Consider the following 22,579-nt stretch of genomic DNA (forward strand, 5'->3'; position numbering starts at 1 on the left):
ATCTCTCAGCCTCCGTCAGCGATGCTGCGCGTCGTTTCTCCTGCTCCGGGCGTCGGTTTTTCGGTCGCGTTTCCTGCGGCGTCGTTTCTCAGCTGCGGAACCGGCGTCGCGTCGTTTTCTCAGCCGCGATCGGATTCGCGTCGATCTTTTCTCCGCACGGCGCTCGGTGCGTGTATTTTTGTCCTTAGGCTGCCAGCCTCTCCTTTCAGGGTCCCAGGAACTGGAAGGGCACCACAGAGCAGAGTAGGGGTCTCTCCAGAGACTCCAGGTGCTGGCAGGAAGAAGGCTTTGCTATCCCTGAGACTTCAACAACAGGAGGCAAGCTCTACATCAAGCCCTTGGAGATTTCTTCTTCAAGATGGAAGGCACACAAAGTCCAGTCTTTGCCCTCTTACTCTGGCAGAAGCAGCACTGCAGGAAAGCTCCACAAAGCACAGTCACAGGCAGGGCAGCACGTTTTCCTCAGCTATCAGCTCTTCTCCAGGCAGAGGTTCCTCTTGGTTCCAGAAGTGTTTCTAAAGTTTGTAAGTTTGGGTGCCCTTCTTATACCCATTTTAGTCTTTGAAGTCACCTTTCTTCAAAGGGGACTCACACCTTCTTGTGAAATCCTGCCTTGCCCAGGCAAGGCCTCAGACACACACCAGGGGGCTGGAGACAGCATTGTCAGAGGCAGGCACAGTCCTTTCAGATGAGAGTGACCACTCCACCCCTCCCTCCTAGCAGAGATAGCTAATCAGGAAATGCAGATCACACCCCAGCTCCCTTTGTGTCACTGTCTGGTGTGGGGTGAAAAACAACCCAACTGTCAAACTGACCCAGACAGGGAATCCACAAACAAGGCAGAGTCACAGAATGGTTTAAGCAAGAAAATGCTCACTTTCTAAAAGTGGCATTTCCACACGCACCATCTTAAAATCAACTTTACTAAAAGATGTATTTTTAAATTGTGAGTTCAGGGATCCCAAACTCCACATGTCCATCTACTCTCTAGGGGAATCTACACTTTAATCATATTTAAAGGTAGCCCCCATATTATCCTATGAGAGAGAGACAGACCTTGCAACAGTGAAAACGAAATTGGCAGTATTTTCACTGTCAGGACATATAAACCACATTACTATATGTCCTACCTCATCCATACACTGCACCCTGCCCTTGGGGCTACCTAGGGCCTACCTTAGGGGTGCCTTACATGTAAGGAAAGGGAAGGTTTAGGCCTGGCAAGTGGGTACACTTGCCAAGTCGAATTTACAGTGTAAAAATACACATACAGACACTGCAGTGGCAGGTCTGAGACATGATTACAGAGCTACTTATGTGGGTGGCACAACCAGTGCTGCAGGCCCACTAGTAGCATTTGATTTACAGGCCCTGGCACCTCTAGTGCACCTTACTAGGGACTTACTAGTAAATCAAATATGCCAATCATGGATAAACCACTTACATACAATTTAAACAGGAGAGCATATGCACTTTAGCACTGGTTAGCAGTGGTAAAGTGCTCAGAGTTGAAAAGCCAACAGCAACATGTCAGAAAAAAAATAGGAGGCAGGAGGCGAAAAAAGACTGGGGATGACCCTGCATAAGCAAAAGTCCAACACGACCCCCTACCAGCCTAAAGCCAGGGGAGAACAATCAATACCTTGATGTACTTCCCTGATTGGGGCGATAGAACAGGGACCCAGGCCCACAACAGCAGGGGCATGTTCCAGTTCTACGCCTTCCTGACTCCAGTTGGATCCCTCTGTCCATACTCTCAGGGCCCACTAAGCTAACCCATGGGGAACCCTTCTCCACATCTACAGACACCATCTGTGCAACACCTAACTTTACTTTGCTCACAGATGTATTGCAATGGGCAGATAGTACCACCAGGGCCAACACAGTGGTGTTGCCCACTCCACCCCCGGGGTGTGACTCTCGTCCTCCCCCCCCCCAGGGGCAACTCTGTCCACCAGGACAGCAAGCCACAGTGGCCCCAGACAACTGTCAGGGATGAGAGCCCGACCTCAGGCCTCTCTAACCACTGTGACTGTGGAGAGTGGGGGGTGGTAGCCCCAGGTGCCTGGCACCCTTTGACCACTCTCTCTTCCACCAGGTCAGGGATGACAACCTGACCCTGGTCCTCCCCTCTGGGGCTCTGTAACCTCCCTGCAGAAGCGGCACCCCCAGAGTCAAAAACTGTCAGGGTGCTTGTAGAAGCAGTCCTGCACAATTCTTCCACCAGTGCAGGGATGTTAACCTGCAACTGATCCTCCAACCTGGGGTCTGTACCTTCAGGTTGGACCAGGGCCAGGGGTGAGGCTTCCCTCCCCCTGCCCTCTCTTCTGGGGTCCTGAACCACCCAACTAGGAGTGGCCCCCCCAGAAGACAACATGGTAGGGGCACTGTTAGCAGTAGCCCCTTCCTCCAGGTCAGGGGGGACACCCTTAACCTGGCCTCCCAATCCAGGGTCTGTACCCACAGACTGGATCACTGCCTGGCAAACCAGGACTTCCTGGGGGGCATACCTACCCCCTACCAGGTCAGAGTTTACCCTCTGAACCTGGTCATCCAACCCAGAGTCACCACCCTGCGGTTGAACCATTGCCTGGCACACCAGGACTTCCAGGGGGGCACACTTACCCCCCTCAAGGGACACACTGTCCCGAAGGGCCACACAAGAGTCTGGCGGGCGTAGGTCCCCTGACCTCTGCCCATCTGACAGAGTCTGGATTCCCCCCAACCCAGAAATGGTCTCACCAAGGTCATTCATGGGGGGCTCTGCTCTCAGAGCTGACCCCTGACCCTCCAGGTTCTCCACTGGGGTCCGCAACCCCCTCTCAACCCTCTGTCTGGACTTCTGCACCCCCTCACTAGGAGTGGTACTGCCAGACACCAGAACTGGTGGGACGCTGGCTACAGCCGCCCCCCCAAGTTCTCCTGACACTGTGGGGTCTCCCTCAACAGATGGCCCTATGGTACAGGCTAGGCTCCCCTCCTGGTGTTCCCGCAGGGAACCCTCCAGGACCTGGGACCGGATCTCGGGCACCTTGGGCCTCAACCCATCCCCATTCCCTCTCCTCTGAGACTGGACATGGGGTCCCTCACCCATCCCACTACACTGGGACCTACCTGGGACACTACAATCCTTCCCTACCTCACCTGGTTGGGAACTACCTAGACCACTCCTCTCAGGAGCACCCCCAAATGCCTCTTCAGACTCTCTGGTACTCACCCAGAAGTCTGCCTCCATTGTAAGCTCCCTGGGGTCAGAGAACTCACACTCCACCTGGTGTTGGCATAGCTCTGGAAAATAAGGACTAGACATATGCTCTCCAGCAATTACATCACTCAGCCCCTCGCATGAATTAACCAAAGTACCCTTCACCCAACCATCCAGTGACTCTGCTTTGAAAAAGCACCCCACATCACCCTCCTGAGACTGGTGAGACAGTACCTGACTGTCCCTGACACTCAACCCACACTCTTCTGGGATGTTTTCACACTCCATAACCAGGACTTCTACCTGGGGGGAACCCCTCTCCCTGTCACTCTCACCTAGAGTCAGTAGAGTGTCCCTCCCACCAGTAGGAATATGACTCCCCATGCCAGTTCCCCAATCCACCTCAGGGACCCTGTGCATCACTGGAGCTACCTCATACCCCTGAACCTCCTGGCGTGTGTTAACTCCCTCCTTCAAGTAGGGCACCACCTCTCTGGGCATGTGCACTTCTGCAGCATCACTGGATATACAATTGTTGCTGCCACCATTCCAGCTGGACTCAGCCCTCATGACTTCCAGCTCTTTCAATTTAAGCTCGTAAGCATAAATCATTTTTTTAATCTCTAAGTTCCTCCTCCTTTCTTCCAACTCCCAATTGAGCTTTTTCAGCTCCCATTGGTACTCCCTCTCTGCCTGTCTGTCCTGTAACTCTTCAGGAGTCAGACCCTTGGGTGACACCCTGCCATCCCTCCTGGGGACCCTCCCCCCAGGCGTAACAGGTTCCTCCACTACACCACTGTGTATCCTCTGCACTTCCCCCCCCATATTCTCCTCCTCTGTGTGCCTTCCAGCCTTCTTGATTGTCACCCAGGCCCTCTGTGCCTGTTGCAGCTCCCCCTCCCTGGTGGAGCTCTCAGTGGGACAGTCAAGATCTTTAAGTAACTGTTTCAATTGAGCAACTGAGTACTCCTTCAGTTTCTCCATTTCAAACACAGCTCCAGCTGTTGCATCTCCAGATTGAGACATGATGGTCACAAGTGCAAAGTTCCAAAAGGCAGAAAAAAATAATTTCCCAATGAAGTAAAAAGAATCAGTCAAGGGATCAGCAAAATCATGGAAGTAGAATAAAAAGGGTCCTTAAGAGAAAAATCAAAAGATCACCAAACAAGTAGTATGTGGTCACGTAGTGGTCTGAGATCAAAACAGTAGTGTACACTTAATTACTGTATGTCAAGTACAAATACAAGTCCAATCCCGACCGCTGGTCACCAATGTTAGAAATGGGGTCTTTGGTTGACAGTCAGGTTACCCCCTGTTCAAGCAAGGACCCTCACTCTAGTTAGGATAAAAGAGAATCACCCTCAGCTAACCCCTGCTTACCCCCTTGGTAGCTTGGCAGAGCAGTAGGCTTAACCTCAGAGTGCTGGGCGTAAAGTATTTGTACCAACACACACAGTAACTTAATGAAAACACTACAAAATGACACAACACCAGTTTAGAAAAATAGGAAATATTTATCTAGACAAAACAAGACCAAAACGACAAAAATCCAACATACACAAGTCAAGTTATGATTTTTTAAAGGTTTAAAATAAAAAGAGTCTTTAGGTAGTTGTAACACCACACTAGCGCTGCTAGCGTGAAAATGTACCTGGTTTGCGTCAAAAATAACCCCGCACGGGCGGTGTGCGTCGAAAGTAACCCTGCACGGCTGTGTGCGTCGAAAACAACTCGGCACGGCGGTGCGTGTTGAAAAAGCCAGCCACACGACCATCCGAAAGTCCCGCGGCGCAGGGTGCGATCTCTCAGCCTCCGTCAGCGATGCTGCGCGTCGTTTCTCCTGCTCCGGGCGTCGGTTTTTCGGTCGCGTTTCCTGCGGCGTCGTTTCTCAGCTGCGGAACCGGCGTCGCGTCGTTTTCTCAGCCGCGATCGGATTCGCGTCGATCTTTTCTCCGCACGGCGCTCGGTGCGTGTATTTTTGTCCTTAGGCTGCCAGCCTCTCCTTTCAGGGTCCCAGGAACTGGAAGGGCACCACAGAGCAGAGTAGGGGTCTCTCCAGAGACTCCAGGTGCTGGCAGGAAGAAGTCTTTGCTATCCCTGAGACTTCAACAACAGGAGGCAAGCTCTACATCAAGCCCTTGGAGATTTCTTCTTCAAGATGGAAGGCACACAAAGTCCAGTCTTTGCCCTCTTACTCTGGCAGAAGCAGCACTGCAGGAAAGCTCCACAAAGCACAGTCACAGGCAGGGCAGCACGTTTTCCTCAGCTATCAGCTCTTCTCCAGGCAGAGGTTCCTCTTGGTTCCAGAAGTGTTTCTAAAGTTTGTAAGTTTGGGTGCCCTTCTTATACCCATTTTAGTCTTTGAAGTCACCTTTCTTCAAAGGGGACTCACACCTTCTTGTGAAATCCTGCCTTGCCCAGGCAAGGCCTCAGACACACACCAGGGGGCTGGAGACAGCATTGTCAGAGGCAGGCACAGTCCTTTCAGATGAGAGTGACCACTCCACCCCTCCCTCCTAGCAGAGATAGCTAATCAGGAAATGCAGATCACACCCCAGCTCCCTTTGTGTCACTGTCTGGTGTGGGGTGAAAAACAACCCAACTGTCAAACTGACCCAGACAGGGAATCCACAAACAAGGCAGAGTCACAGAATGGTTTAAGCAAGAAAATGCTCACTTTCTAAAAGTGGCATTTCCACACGCACCATCTTAAAATCAACTTTACTAAAAGATGTATTTTTAAATTGTGAGTTCAGGGATCCCAAACTCCACATGTCCATCTACTCTCTAGGGGAATCTACACTTTAATCATATTTAAAGGTAGCCCCCATATTATCCTATGAGAGAGAGACAGACCTTGCAACAGTGAAAACGAAATTGGCAGTATTTTCACTGTCAGGACATATAAACCACATTACTATATGTCCTACCTCATCCATACACTGCACCCTGCCCTTGGGGCTACCTAGGGCCTACCTTAGGGGTGCCTTACATGTAAGGAAAGGGAAGGTTTAGGCCTGGCAAGTGGGTACACTTGCCAAGTCGAATTTACAGTGTAAAAATACACATACAGACACTGCAGTGGCAGGTCTGAGACATGATTACAGAGCTACTTATGTGGGTGGCACAACCAGTGCTGCAGGCCCACTAGTAGCATTTGATTTACAGGCCCTGGCACCTCTAGTGCACCTTACTAGGGACTTACTAGTAAATCAAATATGCCAATCATGGATAAACCACTTACATACAATTTAAACAGGAGAGCATATGCACTTTAGCACTGGTTAGCAGTGGTAAAGTGCTCAGAGTTGAAAAGCCAACAGCAACATGTCAGAAAAAAAATAGGAGGCAGGAGGCGAAAAAAGACTGGGGATGACCCTGCATAAGCAAAAGTCCAACAAGAATCATATGCTTAGAGCATATTTCATTATCCCACGAGCCAGTATGTATCTCTCACTCCTCTTCTCATGTAGCTCCCACATCCAGCTTTGGCCTTGTTTCCTCAACATTTCACACCTGCTTCTCTCTTGAGTCTTTAAAAATGTTTGCCACACCTGTGCTGGGATTAGGCTATCAAGGTGCTTCCTCAGGTAATTCCTGTGCTCCACTCAACTCACATACACACCTATAGCAACACTAAACAAACTGTCACTCATTCTGTAGCCAACAGCAAGTTAGACTTTAGAAACATCGTCTGTGCGTGGACCACCAAGAAACTCCCTAGAAGGTTGTAAACAATCCAAAACTCAGCAGCCAATCTCATCCTCAACCTCCCACACAGAACTCACATCACACCACACCTCAGGGAGTGCTACTGGCACCTGATACACAAACATGTTCAATTCAAACTTCTCACACACATTTTCAAGGCACTACACAACTCAGGCCCCACATACACTACACAGCTCAGGCCCTACCTACCTGAACAGTTGCATCTCCTTCAACCAACAACTTAGATACATCTGCTCTGCAGGACTCCTACTTGTCCACATCTGGCACATGCACTGAACCAGATAGATCAGAAGGATGGGTGTTCTCTTACCTTGCTTCTTAAGCCTATAATTGTCTCCCACTCCACATTAGAGCATCCTCCTCTCTTCTTGAATTCTGCAAGAAGCTGAAGTCCTGGCTTTTCAACTAAGTAACCTAACAGAGCCAAGGCTAGTCACACACAGACTCAATGCCAGAGTACTTTTGTAGGTGAATAGTGGCGCTTTACAAATACACATAATAATAACATAACATAAATTTAGTGGTGGTTTTCCACCAAAAGTATATTGTCCTTGTGCATTTTGTATTCTGTTTGTGAAAGGTAATCTTCATAAGCCTCCCCTAGAGAACTTGGGGACCGAGTTAGAGTTTAGCGTGCTACTCACTCAATTAACAATTGGCCAGACCTTTATTTTTCGGTCTGCTGTGTCCCTGCTGATTCAAATGTCATAAAATGTACTCCAACGGGGGACAGAGTTGGGGCTGTCACAGTAAGGGCATCAGACCACTCACTCTTTCTAGAAGAGATGGTCTGATGTCCCTTTTTTCTGTCCATCACTGCAAGTTACAAAACAAAAAAATAATAATGACCCACAAGCCCTGGTAAAAATCTTCCAGCGTGTGGGGCTCACTAGTTTATTTTAGTTTTTTTTTAATTAAAAAAATGTTTGCTTTGGGAGTTTGTGAAAAACAAGAAAGTTTGGTAAACAGTCACCTAGAAGATAGCAGCTGTGCATCAAACTTTCAGTGCCTTCAAAGGAGGTGCCATGAAGGTGACTCCTATCAATGTAGATTAATAACCTCCGGGCTGGAGGTGAACTCTAAATATTTCACTTTTCTGTCCAACAGAGCGGCGGCCATAAGATCCTCTGCCATCCTGATGGACAGAATTAAAATGCAATACTTTAAACCAGGGACTTGGTCTGCAAAAAATATACAATGCGGACAGCCTGCTCATTGGGTGCATCAGGTTTGCCCTGATGTGGCAGGCAAGAGAACTGAATCCAGATGAGACTTCACCAATCTCATGTACTCCTAGGAATGTCTTGTTTAGTAGTTTCTACCTTCACAAAATCTTTCAGGGTCTTTTAAGACCAGACAGCAATTTTCAGATCATCCCAAACAACCACCATTTAATTAGGCTAAGCCACACCTACATTTTTACACCTTTAAAACATGATGTTAATCCGAGAGATGCAGCAGTACACCAACACTGCCAATCCCATGCAAAACGTCCTGTTTCTGGAAGTCACTCCTCAGTTTTTGCATTGGACTGCGGTGAACCACATTTCAAAGTCTGAATTGCAATTTTCTCTTCCAAAATGTTATGCAAAGACACAACTAGACACATTTGAGAATAGTAAACTGATCACTCAACCACGGGAAAATCCCAATCCACATGCCTTCTTGTTTCCCATTAATTGGCATCACTCAGTAGCAGAATCGGCAGCCTGTGACAGCGCACAGCAACACTTGGGAAGGTAGATGAAGGAGAGACAGAAAACCTAATTAGGGGGAAATTATTGTCCATATTGACTGCATTGAATTGGAAAATGTTCTACATGGGAGAAATCTGAAATATAGGTATCACTTGTGCTAACAGAAATCACGAAAATCACTCCTAAATTTGAAGGGTTCACAAGTGTTTGTTTGACATGGAGTACTCTTAACATAATACCTTCTCACCAATTTTCCAGTGCGATTCAGCTAGTTGCCCAACTGTTAAGTGGAAACACCTAATCAATTTGGTCTGGGCTCTCAGTTGGCAAACCGCAAAGGTGAACGCATAACCAGTGAATTTCAACATATTTGAACTTTTTTTCTCAGTCGCATTTCCATTACTTTTACAAAAATGGATGTACAAGTGACCCTGTTCCTTAGGCTCTTCATTGACCCTGCACAGATTAAGAGGAACCATGTATATGTTTGACTAATTCTCGTGAATAATCTGTCATTTTCTTGGTAGCTGGTTAGAAGCTTTTTCATAGCAATAAGTACCGCCATTTTATGTGCTGCCCTCAACTAAGAATATTCTTACAAACAGATGATTGTCCTAGCCTGAAAATGCCAGCATCAAACCACTACTCGAACTCTTTTATCAACCATCTTTAAAAGAATGACATATAAAGCCAGTCCCACAATTTGCATTACAAAAAAAATACTTTTGGTGGTAAACAATTCTGTTTCCTCTAAATCCATTTTCAATTGGTAATAATGTGTGCTGATGTTTGTAGTTTATTTTGTTTTCAGTGCTTTATAAACATAATTGTTGTTTGTATTTCATTCTGCTTCGTAATGCACAATAAAAATAACGACTGCAGATATTTATCAGATTTAATTATACAGCCAGATTGTTAAATCGAAAAGGGCATTACAAGTGTTACTGAAAGGAAGAGGAACATATTTTAGCACAACTTGATTTAAATACTTTAAAATAAAAGACACATTCATTCTCATAAAATGTATGTTTTAGTTGATACCTAATGCCCACACCTTCTATTAAAGAGTTTACAAGAACCTCACAAACTCCCTGCTGTGCAGTTTTTTTGTTGTACTAAGGATGATACAAATGTGTGCCCCTGGGCCTACCTTTGAAGAAGCAGTCCTTGCTGTGCACAATGTATATTTTCTTCTTCTGTAAGCAAGAGCTCCGGTGCAGCTCACAGTGATTCTCGTAAAACTTGCCATCAGATCCACACACAGGGAGGTAGCTGGGCTTACAATCCTGCACGCATGTGCACTCCGGCTCTCCGGTCCGCTCAGCAACTATACACTGCTTTCCACGACCACAGTACACATCTTCACAAGAGGCGTGAAAGCCATCAAGTCCATGATGCACTACAAGAAAAAAGAGGTCTCAGTGATGTGCTTTATTTCACTGATATGCATTAAATGAAGCAAATGAAATTATAACAAAAACTTCACAGTGCTTTTTTGATGTTATGCATAGGATCAACGTAAACTGTGGTATAATGAATGTGTACTTCGGAAATCTGTTATGTGGGTGTGGTACCAAAACCGTTGTAGAAATATCGCTAGCAATCAATATCATATATATATTATTATTTTTTTAAAGTATCACCCAATGGGTGTTAATAATAGGGGTGTGTGAAATTCATGTAATTTGCTTTACCATACATAACCAAAATTTCAGCACAACACAAAATTTCACAAAATGCAACTCCACCGCTTAGCTCAAAACTTTTGTGCATTCTCAAGTCAATTTTCAAATACTGCACACTTCGGGCCTCATTTACAAGCCATTTGAGCCACCGCTGAGTCATTTTTTGACACAGTATTGTTGCTAGCAGTGTTCTACACTGCTCCATATTTACAAACTGACGCTTTGGGTGCAATGTGTCAGTCTGTAAAGCCCTGAGTCACGTTATACCTGCGCCAGGTAAAATGTATGGACGGTAGGCGTTCCCACAGGAAAGGTCAAGCAGAACTGATGCAGTAAAACTTTAATTTCACTGCGTCATTCTGCGACTTCACTGCATCAAAATGTTACGCCTGCTCAGAGCAGGTGTAAAATTGACACAGGGCTTTTTCCTATGGAAGACTCCTTGCATTGCTGGAGTTACACTAGTTTAACAATGCTACTCCTGCAATGCGTGAGTTTAGCACCAACAGATGCGTAAGAATTTCTGATGCATCTGTGAAAATGTGCGCTATGGAGCTCTGTATGATAAATACAGCGCATCCATGGTGTCATTAGGGTGTGTGTGTATAAAGCGCACAAAATCTGATGCAATGATGGCGATGTGCCATATTCTTGTAAATGAGGCCCTTAAAGATAGTGGAAAAAACAACAACAAGATGAATAACTGCTGCTCAATATCTGTTCATCCTGTGCTGTTGTAGTAAATGTTTACCACAAATGACACATTTGATGTATATTTTTATCTTCAGAGTTCCAAGAGTACCGGAGAAAAGTATCCGACTGGCAGTGCATACCATATGGCGTAAATTCAGGTTTATGCTACATGGGAAAGAGTTTTCCTTGAGAAAAACAACAGTGTTTCAGATTGGGACTGTGTTAGAAATTGGGTCTGTAGTTGGCAGAAGTATGCACCCTGTCAAAGTAGGGACAACAACCCTAGTCAGGGCAAGTCAGATACACATTCTAAATTAACCTGTGCTCACCCTCTGGTAGGATGGCACAGAGGAGGCACGCTTAATGTGAGAGGCAATATGAGAAGTATTTGTGCAACACACACATACACAGCAACTCAATCACAACACCACAAACAGGACTCCCCACAGGTTGAGAGAAATAGAGAATATTTATCTGAGTTGAATGGGACCAAAATGACAAAATCCAATCAGTAGAATAAGAGTTATTCACTTTTCAAGATATCAAATTCAGTGTTTTAAACAGGACTTTTCTTAGAGACTTCATGGTAATTTGGATAATATGCAAATTATTGCTGTCTTAGAAGACGATGCATGTAAGTCAATTATAACCCCAATGAGGTGGTATCGTAGTTATTAGTAAAGTGTATGCTTCCCAACTGTGAGGAGCACCTTGCCACAATGTTGAGACTACTTGGGTCCAAGTTAGCAATTAATCACATCGCCGTGGGTCAGGACAAATGCAGTACCTGGTTTGATGCCAGCAGCGCAGCTGAGAGCAGAGTCGGGCCTGGGCACGACTCATAGGGCAGATGAGGTGCGGGCACATAAGGTGCGTCCCAGTTGCTGGGGCTACCGGGTGTGGCACCTCTATCAGCAGCACCCATGGAGATCAGCACAGGTGCGCCCAGCACAGCGGAGCAGTTCACAGTGACTGGATGGTCTCATTGGGTGCAGGTTGCAGCGAAGCGCCACACTTGCCAGGGAGATCTCAAAATATAATGGTCCACTTCTCCCAAAGTGGAGTGGGATTGGCAGTTCTGCACCACACTCTGGCTCCAGCCAACTAGTCAGGAAGGTTCCCCCGAAACAGGGAGTGGGTGCTTGATGAACGGTGTGGTAGATCTGGATTAAGCCGTTCATTAGGTCTCTGATGTCCCTGAGACCTCTGGAACAAGGGGCAAACAAGCAAGGCCTTGGAGTCACCCAGAGGTAGTCCTTAGTTCCTTTTGGCAGGGCAGAGGGCAGCAGGCATTAGGGCAGCTTTGCAAAGCAGGGCAGCAGCTCTGGGAACAGTTAGGTACAGCAAGATGGCAATCCTTTCAACACAGTAGCCTTTACTCCAGTAGAGTTTCCTTCAAGTCCAGAAGTGTACTGATTTCAAGGGGTCAGATCCCCGGTACTTATACTAAAAAGTGCCTTTGATGTGGAGGATGACTTCAAATAATCCTCCTGAAGTGCACAGGTTCCTCTTGTAACCCAACCTTGGCTCCAGACTATCAGTAGGGGGCAATCAGCCCTTTATATGGGGACTGCTACTTCCCTTTTGTGTAAGTGTAAGTGTGAACTCCTCTCCACTCTTCTAATCCAGGAAGATCAATCAGTATGCAGATGCCGTTGAGTGCCCTGTTTAGTGGGTGCCTGGAGGGAATGCACAAATGAGGCTGTCACCCAGATGTGTATTAGAGACAGGCTATTAGGCACACAGAGTAGGTGGAGCAGAGAAACGCCCACTTTATAAAAGTGGCATTTCTAAATTAGCAACAATAAATCCGACTTTACCAACAAAGAGAATTTGTTATTACCATTCCAATGATATGACACATCATGCAACTACTCCATTCTGATCAGGAATTACAGCTTAAAAGTATATTAAGAAATTACCAATATTGGCCCATGAGAGGAGCAGGCCTCACAGTAATGAAAAACGACTTTGGGAGTTTTTCATTACCAGGACATGTAAAACTTAAGAGTATGGTGGTCATTCTGACCCTGGCGGTCAAAGACCGCCAGGGCGGAGGACCGCGGGAGCACCGCCGACAGGCCGGCGGTGCTCCAATGGGGATTCCGACCGCGGCGGTAAAGCCGCGGTCGGACCGGCACCACTGGCGGGCTCCCGCCAGTGTACCGCCGCCCCATTGAATCCTCCACGGCGGCGCAGCTTGCTGCACCGCCGCGGGGATTCTGACCCCCCCTACCGCCATCCAGATCCCGGCGGTCCGACCGCCGGGATCCGGATGGCGGTAGGGGGGGTCGCGGGGCCCCTGGGGGCCCCTGCAGTGCCCATGCCACTGGCATGGGCATTGCAGGGGCCCCCGTAAGAGGGCCCCTACATGTATTTCACTGTCTGCTGCGCAGACAGTGAAATATGCGATGGGTGCAACTGCACCCGTCGCACAGCTTCCACTCCGCCGGCTCGATTCCGAGCCGGCTTCATCGTGGAAGCCTCTTTCCCGCTGGGCTGGCGGGCGGTCTGAAGGCGACCGCCCGCCAGCCCAGCGGGAAAGTCAGAATTACCGCCGCGGTCTTTCGACCGCGGAACGGTAACCTGACGGCGGGACTTTGGCGGGCGGCCTCCGCCGCCCGCCAAGGTCAGAATGAGGGCCTATATGTCCTGCCTTTTACGTACTGGTTCCCTGCCCCATAGGCTACCTAGGGCCTACTTTAGGGGTGACCTATGTACGGAAAGGGGTGATTAAGGCTTGGCAAGAGGTTTTGAATGCCAAGTTGAGGTGGCAGTTGAACTGAGCACAAAGGCTCCGCAATGGTAAGTCTGAGTCATGTTTAAGGGCTGCAGAAGTGGGTGACACTACCAGTGCTGCAGGTCCACTATTAGCATTTAATTTAAAGGCCATGCATGTACGGTATATCACTCGAAAAGGAAGATACCAGTAAACTAAATATGCCAATTGTGGATACGTCAATGTTACCAAGTTTAGGGGAAAAGTACATGCACTTTAACACTGTTTAGCAGTGGTAAAGAATCCTAAGGCCAACAATAAGATACAGCAAAAAACTGGAGGTAGAAGGCACCCCTAAGACCTCCCTAAGATGCCAGGTCCAACAGACTTAGAAATGTTTTCTATTTCTCTACTTCCAAGTCCTAGGCAGGCTAGTCTAGTTGGTGCACCCAACCAGTGCTCCATCATGGTTGATGTCAGAGAGCGCCTAGATCCGGTCTACCACAAAAATTGGCTAACACATTTTGGAGCTATTTTCTCTTACGTCTTTAAACCTGGATAGATCCAGTTCCCCCTTTAGGATTTTTGTGACTTTGGTGTCATTTCATTTATTACTTTTTTTCTATTTTTATAAATTGGTGTGGCACTTTTATACTGTTTTGGTTTTTATTTTTTTAATTAGCACTTCCAAATTCTTCATACATTTCCTTAAGGTAGCCCTGTTTGCCTTGTGACATAACTACCTGGGAGTGACCTCAGATTTAAATTATTGAAATCTTTGACTGGACCAAACATTTTTGTGTCTTTTTTACATGTGGTGGACTGTCATCCATCCCAAGTAGTAAACCACTTTCTCACACAATTAATCAAAATAAAAATGTGTTCTTAGTGAAATTTTATCTTAAAGTCTTACTGACAAATTTGGTATAAATCACGTAAGCAATTCATAGACAATTAAAGAGCAACATTCACCTAATGTACATGAAAATCAAAAGGATTCTGCTTGAGTGAACACTGGATGTTGCTGCCAATGTTTGAGCAGCTGTTTGAAACAGGGCTGAAAAGGTTAGCAAACAAAGCATTTCCTATTGACTAAGCTATCACTGACTAACCATGCTTTTTTAGGATCTGGTTGCAGACCATACCCAATTTTTACCAGACATTTCCTCATGTGTCATTATACCCGATCTTTGATTATCCCCAATAGATTCTGGGCATAGGTCTGGCTGTCGGTCTGGCCTAGTGCTGGGTATCCCAACCTTCACAGTAGCTTCATTATGTTACTGATGGTGTTATTGTTGATGCCTGCAGTGAGGTCATGTGTGTGGTCATGAGCAATGCATAGGAAGAATTATGATTGCATTGTCCACAGAATGGTAATCTTAAAGGGCTTTTAGGTCTTGAATTATAATCACAATGTTTCAGTGGACGTCTTTAGAAAAGTTTCAACAATTTCATTTATAACAAATATCACTGTCTAATGTGAATAAAAACCAGGGTTTTTAATGATAGAATTTGGCAACAGGGCAAAGCAAGAAACCTCAGTGCATATAGTGAGCAATAAGAAATCTTTATGTGCGCTTCAGCTTGTGCAGTGGACGGAGGGAACAATGCTTAGCCTCTGGCCTTGCACTAGACCCTGCTCACTTCAGTCCTTCATGCAATCAGCCACATATTTCTCTTAAAACTAATAGTCAAAACATACAAAACATCATTTTCAAGTCTATTTTAGTAATGCAAATATCTATTAAATTACTGAGTAAATCAAGTCAAATAAATGGCCTTGTCTGAGTAAAGTTTATATCTTCTTTAAGAATATGGTTCAATTCCATTCAACGTTTCTTGCAGCAGTGGATAATGCAAAGCAATTATTTCTAAAGGACTTCAAAATCAAAAGCTACTACTGGGTATCTCTAAATGTCTTTTTTTGTCACCTACTGCATGAAATTTGAATTGAAGAACTTGAGCTGAATGGGTTAAATCTTGCATGCGGTCTGAGTAGGTGATTCACCTATATGTCTTCAAGGCTGCAGACAATATGGGATCATCATTGGTGTGTGACTCAGGAAAGTCATCAAATTCAGGAAATACCTTTTTGTAGACACTAGGGGTATAAAGTATGGTTGCTCCACAAAGCTGCATCCTATTTTCCTCTCCCCACATAGTCCAAGTGCATCTACTGATCTCCGTGGACAAAGAGAATGATAAATCACAGCCTCTCTCCTGTCTAATCAAATCGTAACTGAGCACAGATCAAGTGTTTGGGTTCATTGGTTTTACATTATAGCAACCATAGTTTTCTCTTCAAATTTGGGTTAAAGGGCAAACGTGATGTTAACAGTCTGCACATGTAGGAGCAAATATACATTTAAATTGACTTTTGAGGATTTTGTTACATTAAGATTACCTACGATGATCAACAGATTTAGACCAATCTAAAAAAGAACATATCTGGCAGAACCTCTTTATGACAAATGTTATATAAATATGGCCTGTTTGTGCTATGCCCAGGAGCAAACCACAAGTTTTTTTATTGATAACATTTGATTGACTTAGTTGATCGTTTACACATTTGTAACAGAGAAACATAGATTAATTGACCAGGCACCGTTTGAAAGCAATGTAATTTAAACCTTATTAATAAAAAAAGTGAATTTACCACCTAAACTCTGAATGACATAAATTATAGATGGTCTATCACAAATCTACATAGATGTACACAGTGCCTGCTGGACAGTGTCACAGGTTGTGGCTAGTGCCTACAGGTGCCAGACCTGTTGCTCATTGAGCATGGAGAAAGACCCTCCCCAAAGCACACAAACACAGCAGTGAACTGTGCAAAGTGTGTGATATGGACTTGGAGATTGAGTACAGAACATGGCTAAAAGTCCTCACTACTAGTTGAAGTGCATGTTCACATCTCATACCTAGTTTAGTACTGGGCGCAGGGCAAGATGGACCATCTCTTGTAACTATTACCAGGTTTGTGGTGAGGCAAGAATACATTAAAAATAAAGAAAGTATGCATCTTCACAAACCTAAAAAATGGACTCACCGATTGTGACTACAGGACTTGATGTGGGTCTGATAAGATTAGTCATTAATCAAAAAATTAAGCGAAAAACAGAAAATATTCATGTGAGAAATTGCCTCCTTTTGCCTGGTCACACTCATTTATTTTAGCAGAATTGTATTTCAGTTTTTTTACCATGCCCAACAGGGCACTGCTACCCAGTGTCCAATGAATATGCTATGACACCAAAAACATGTAAAAATTGGCTAATCCCTGAATGCCATTTTTAAATACTTCTTGCAGTGTGGGGTCCCTCAGGGCTCTTCCCTCAGCCCTACACTATTCAATGTGTACGTGGCACCGCTGGCAGAGCTAATCCGCTCCTTCGGCTTCATCCCAACTTCTTATGCAGACGACACTCAGATTTGCACCCCGATTAACAAAGATATGGAGGAAGTGGCCACCCGCTTCAAAGCCTGCATGACAGCAGTGAACAACTGGATGAGGGCCAACTGGCTAAATCTTAACTGCGAAAAAACTGAGATTCTGTGCTTTGGGATCAAGAGGGAACACTGGTCTTCCATCTGGTGGCCTAAAGAGTGTGGCACTCTCCCTGTGCCAGGGTCTACCTCGAGGAATTTAGGATTACTGTTTGACGATCAATTGTCGTTCAAACCTCAGGTCAATCAGATAATCAAGACCTGCATGTGGACTCTGAAGAAATTAAAGAAAGTATTTCCTTTTATTCCACAATCTTGCAGAACTACTGCTACTCTGGCTCTAGTCATTTCCAGATTGGATTTCGGGAATGCGCTTCTGCTCAACTTGGATAAAGGATCGCTGAATAAGCTACAGTTGATGCAGAACACTGCTGCTAGGCTTTTACTGAGGCGACTCTGCTAAGAGGTGCCTCAGAAATTTACACTGGCTCCCGGTAGCCCAGCGAATCTCTTTTAAGGCTCTCTGCATTACTCACAAGGCCGTCCATGGGATTGGGCCTAAGGCACTAACCACCAAGCTGCAATGGTATAGACCTAATAGGCTGTTGCGATCTGCCTCTGCCTATCGAATCCAAACTTCCCGCCCCAAGAAGGCGAAGTGGGGAGATAGAGCGTTCACCATTGCGGCTGCTAAAATTTGGAACTCACTCCCATTGGATCTAAGGCAAGAACACAATCATCTAACATTTAGGAGACTGGTCAGGACTTGGCTCTTCCCACAATAAGGTTTGGAGTCTCCTTGTTAGTAGACCCTGCCTCACCCAGTTAGCGCTTCGATGCCCTCGGGCCGGAATGCGCTTTATAAATACTCAATACATACAAAAGGCAATACAATGTAGTGCAGAAAAATAACCCAATTCAATTGTGAAGATGTATTTACAATAAATATTTACGAAAAAAGCTTATAGATAGTCCATTCTCCCTGCCTGCTGCTCTTGGAGGCTAACTTGCATTAGGTCTTCAGCAGCTGCCCCACCAATGTTTGCCCTTAATGAGATGTGAAAACTGCTCCCACAGCAGAGTGAATGCAGGAACTTCATTAACTTGTAGAAGGCCATAACAAGTATATATAAGGTGAGACCCAGGGAAGGTAGCCATTTTTTTCCCAGCCAGCCTGGCACCAAAGTCAGTGGTGGAGAGCTACACCCTGACTGGTTTTGAGTGGCCTCAGAGAAAGCCAGTGCATAATTCCCTGTCCACACATTTGGGTGCGCACAAAGGCACTGCACCAGGGAGAAGCACCCCTCCATTTCGGATTTTGGAAGGAAGGTGGAATTGTGGGATATTTTTAGAGTAATGCAAACAAGTACTGCTTCAAAGGTGGGTAAGTTTGCCTCTCTGAACATTCACACCATTGGTTAGGGATGAGTCAGGAGTCCACCCATCCACTAGCTCAGGCCAGCTATAAACGTGGCATTCAAGGAATCTTACTCAGAATATTTTCTGGACATGTGAAAGAACATGAGTAGGACTGCACGTGCTGTTTGAGACCTGCGAGGAGACCTGAAATGCTGGATGTTAGACCTGACAGCCTTAGGGTGGTCTTTCCCCAACTTTGTGCCTTCCTCCCTCCATTCTTCTGATCTCCTTTTTGCTAGTTTTAGGACTCTGCACACTTTATCACTGCTGACCAGTGCTAAAGTGCTTGTAGTGTCTCCCCTAAACATGGTAATATTGGCTCCCACCCAATTGGCGTATTTAATTTACCCATAAGTCCTTAGTAAAGTGCATTGTAGGTGTCCAGGACCTGTAAATTAAATGCTACTAGTGGGCCAGCAGCACTGTTTGTGCCACCCACATAAGAAGCCCCTTAACCATGTCTCAGACCTGCCATTGCAAGGCCTGTGTGTGCAGTTTCACTGCCACTTCGACTTGGTATTTAAAACTACTTGCCAAGCTTTACACCCCCCTTTTTATTACATATAAGTCAACCCTAAGGTAGGTCATAGGTAGCTCATAAGGGCATGGTGCGATGTAAATACAAGGCAGGGCATGTACTTGTGAATGTTTTACGTGTCCTGATAGTGAAAAACTCCCAAAGTTGATTTTCACTATTGTAAATCCTGCTCCTCTCATAGGGCAGCATTGGAAATCCCCTTATATACTTCTAAACTGTAATTTTTTATCTGGAAAGAATGGCATTGTCATGTTTGTTATGGTGGGAATGGTAGTGAGAAATCCTGCTTAATGGTGAAGTTGGTTTTAATATTACTATTTTAGAAATTCCACTTTTAAAAAGTAGGTATTTATCCTGATTTATTGCTCACTGTGCTTCTCCGATCCACATCTGGTCTGTGCTGCTTCACAGCTCCCCTTGTGCTCGCCCACAGACAGCCATAAACACACAACACTCGGCTGCATCTGCATTCATCTGCATATTGATGGGTCTTACTGGGCAGAAAGGGTGGAGGGGCTCTTATTACACTTCAAATGGTAGTGGTTTGACCCCACACAAAGGACTGATAACACCCCCATGTTAGAAATGGGGTCTTTGGTTGGCAGTCCAAGCAAGGACCCTCACTCTATTCAGGATAAAATAAAATCACCTTCAGCTAACCCCTGCTTACCCCCTTGGTAGCTTGGCAAGAGCAGTAGGCTTAACTTCAGAGTGCTAGGTGTAAAGTATTTGTACCAACCCACACAGTAACTTAATGAAAACACTACAAAATGACACAACACAGGTTTAGAAAAATAGAAAATATTTATCTAAACGAAACAAGACCAAAACGACAAAAATCCACAATACACCAGTCAAGTTATCAATTCAAAACCAAAAAGACTCCTCATGTAATTTTAAACACACACTAACACTGTTAGTGTGAAAATGTACCTTGGGTGAGTCAAAAATAACCCTGCACAGCCGAGTGTGCTTCAAAAAGGGCTGGCGATACGTCGATTTCACTCACGACTAAGACCTTGCGTCGTTTCTCCTTTAGTCGGGTCGCTGTTCGTCGTTTATTCTCCCTGCAGGAGAGCGATGCGTCGATCTGGTCAGCACTCTCGGGGCCCGGGAGGCCTTGCATCGTTTTTACACGCCCAGCAGTCGTTGCGTCAGAAATTCAACCGTACGATGGTCTGAAAACCACGCAGCGCAGGTTGCGATCTCACCAGCCTCTGTCAGTGATGCTGCGCGTCGTTTCCCCAGCTCCGGGCGTCGATCTTCCGATCGAGTTGCAGACGAGCGTAGATTTTCAGCCACGAAGCCAGCGGCGCGTTGATTTTTCAGCCGCAGATCGGAGTTGCGTCGATCTTTTCCCCGCACGGCGGTCTGTGCGTGGATTTCTCACTCTTGGGCTGCCAGCTTCTCCTTTCAGGGTCCCAGGAACTGCATGGGAACCACTTGGCAGGGTAGGAGTCTCCCCAGAGACTCCAGATGCTGGCAGAGAGAAGTCTTTGCTGTCCCTGAGACTTCAAACAACAGGAGGTAAGCTATAAATCAAGCCCTTGGAGAGTTCTTTACAAGCTGGAAGGCACACAAAGTCCAGTCTTTGTCATCTACCACAGGCAGAAGCAGCAACTGCAGGATAGCTCCACAAAGCACAGTCACAGGCAGGGCAGCTCTTCTTCCTCGGCTCTTCAGCTCTTCTCCAGGCAGAGGTTCCTCTTGGTTTCTAGAAGTATTCTAAATTCTGTGGTTTTGGGTGCCTTTCTTCTACCCATTTTGCCCTTTGAAGTAGGCCTACTTCAAAGGAAAGTCTCTCCTGATTGTGAAATCCTACCTTGCCCAGGCCAGGCCCAAGACAATCATCAGGGGGTTGGAGACTGCATTGGGTGAGGGCAGACACAGCCCTTTCTGGTGTGAGTGACCACTCCTCACCTCCCTCCTAGCACAGATGGCTCACCAGGAAATGCAGACTATACCCCAGCTCCCTTTGTGTCACTGTCTAGTGAGAGGTGCAACCAGCCCAACTGTCAAACTGACCCAGACAGGGAATCCACAAACAGGCAGAGTCACAGAAATGGTTTAAGCAAGAAAATGCCCTCTTTCTAAAAGTGGCATTTTCAAACGCACAATCTTAAAATCAACTTTACTAAAATATATATTTTTAAATTGTGAGCTCAGAGACCCCAAACTCCACATGTCCATCCGCCCCCATGGGGATCTACACTTTAATCATATTTTAAAGGTAGCCCCCATGTTAACCTATGATAGGGACAAGCCTTGCAACAGTGAAAAATAACAAAATATGCCAATCATGGATAAACCAACTAACCATACAATTTACACAGGGAGCATATGCACTTTAGCACTGGTTAGCAGTGGTAAGGTGTGCAGAGTTCAAGGGGATCTACACTTTAATCATATTTAAAGGTAGCCCCCATCTTAGCCTATGAGAGGGACAGGCCTTGCAACAGTAAAAATGAATTTAGCAATATTTCACTGTCAGGACATATAAAACAAATTACTATATGTCCTACCTTAACCATACACTGCACCCTGACCTTGGGGCTACCTAGGGCCTACCTTAGGGGTGCCTTACATTTAAGAAAAGGGAAGCATAAGGCCTGGCAAGTGGGTGCACTTGCCAAGTCGAATTTACAGTTAAAACTGCACACACAGACACTGCAGTGGCAGGTCTGAGACATGGTTACAGAGCTACTTATGTGGGCGGCACAACCAGTGCTGCAGGCCCACTAGTAGCATTTGGTTTACAGGCCCTGGCACCTCTAGTGCACCTTACTAGGGACTTACTAGTAAATCAAATATGCCAATCATGGATAAACCAATTACGTACACATTTTGTATAGGAGCACTTGTGCTTTAGCACTGGTTAGCAGTGGTAAAGTGCCCATAGTAACAAAAACAGCAAAAACAGAGTCCTGCCCAAATCAACAACCTGGGAAACAGTGGCAAAACGTTAAGGGAGACCACGCCAAGGGTGAAACGTCTAACACCCCACAGATCTCCGGGCAGACAGGTCACAGTTGAAAGGGGAACTGGTGCACCACTCTTTGAAGTCTCCTTCACTTCAAAGGCACATTTGGGTATATATAGTGGGTCATCTGGACTGCTTTTCTGGAAGGACTGCCTTCCTGCTTACTGACCTGCTGCTACCTGACTCTGCTGGAAAGACTTTGCCATCCCACCACAAGTGATCTCCAAGGGCATGTCAGCTTGCCTACTGTTAAGAAGTCTCAAGGCCATCAAAGACTTCACCTGGAAGGGAAAGTCCAAGCCTCCACGGCTGTGCCAGAAAAATCGGCACACCTTTCTTGCAGCTGCAGAATCAACACAGCATTTGTTTCACCAGGTCTCAACAGCACAACACGTCTGGATTTTCTATGCATCTTCATTGGCGACAATTCTTCATCGACTCTGCACCGAAGTGAGAAA

The 22,579-nt window shown here is 45.9% G+C and overlaps 1 protein-coding gene across 2 annotated transcripts in view; it reads right to left on the bottom strand.

Annotated features, from left to right (window-relative positions):
* FSTL4 (follistatin like 4) overlaps positions 1-22,579 on the bottom strand; it is a 2,214,882-nt gene that overhangs the window by 1,483,807 nt on the left and 708,496 nt on the right. For both annotated transcript variants that reach the window (XM_069199198.1, XM_069199197.1), the window contains exon 4: positions 9,785-10,033. In XM_069199198.1, the coding sequence (XP_069055299.1) occupies positions 9,785-10,033 (249 nt within the window). The remainder of the gene's footprint in view (positions 1-9,784; positions 10,034-22,579) is intronic.

The sequence above is a fragment of the Pleurodeles waltl genome, chromosome 7 (assembly GCF_031143425.1).
Source record: "Pleurodeles waltl isolate 20211129_DDA chromosome 7, aPleWal1.hap1.20221129, whole genome shotgun sequence".
Lineage (NCBI taxonomy): Eukaryota > Metazoa > Chordata > Amphibia > Caudata > Salamandridae > Pleurodeles > Pleurodeles waltl.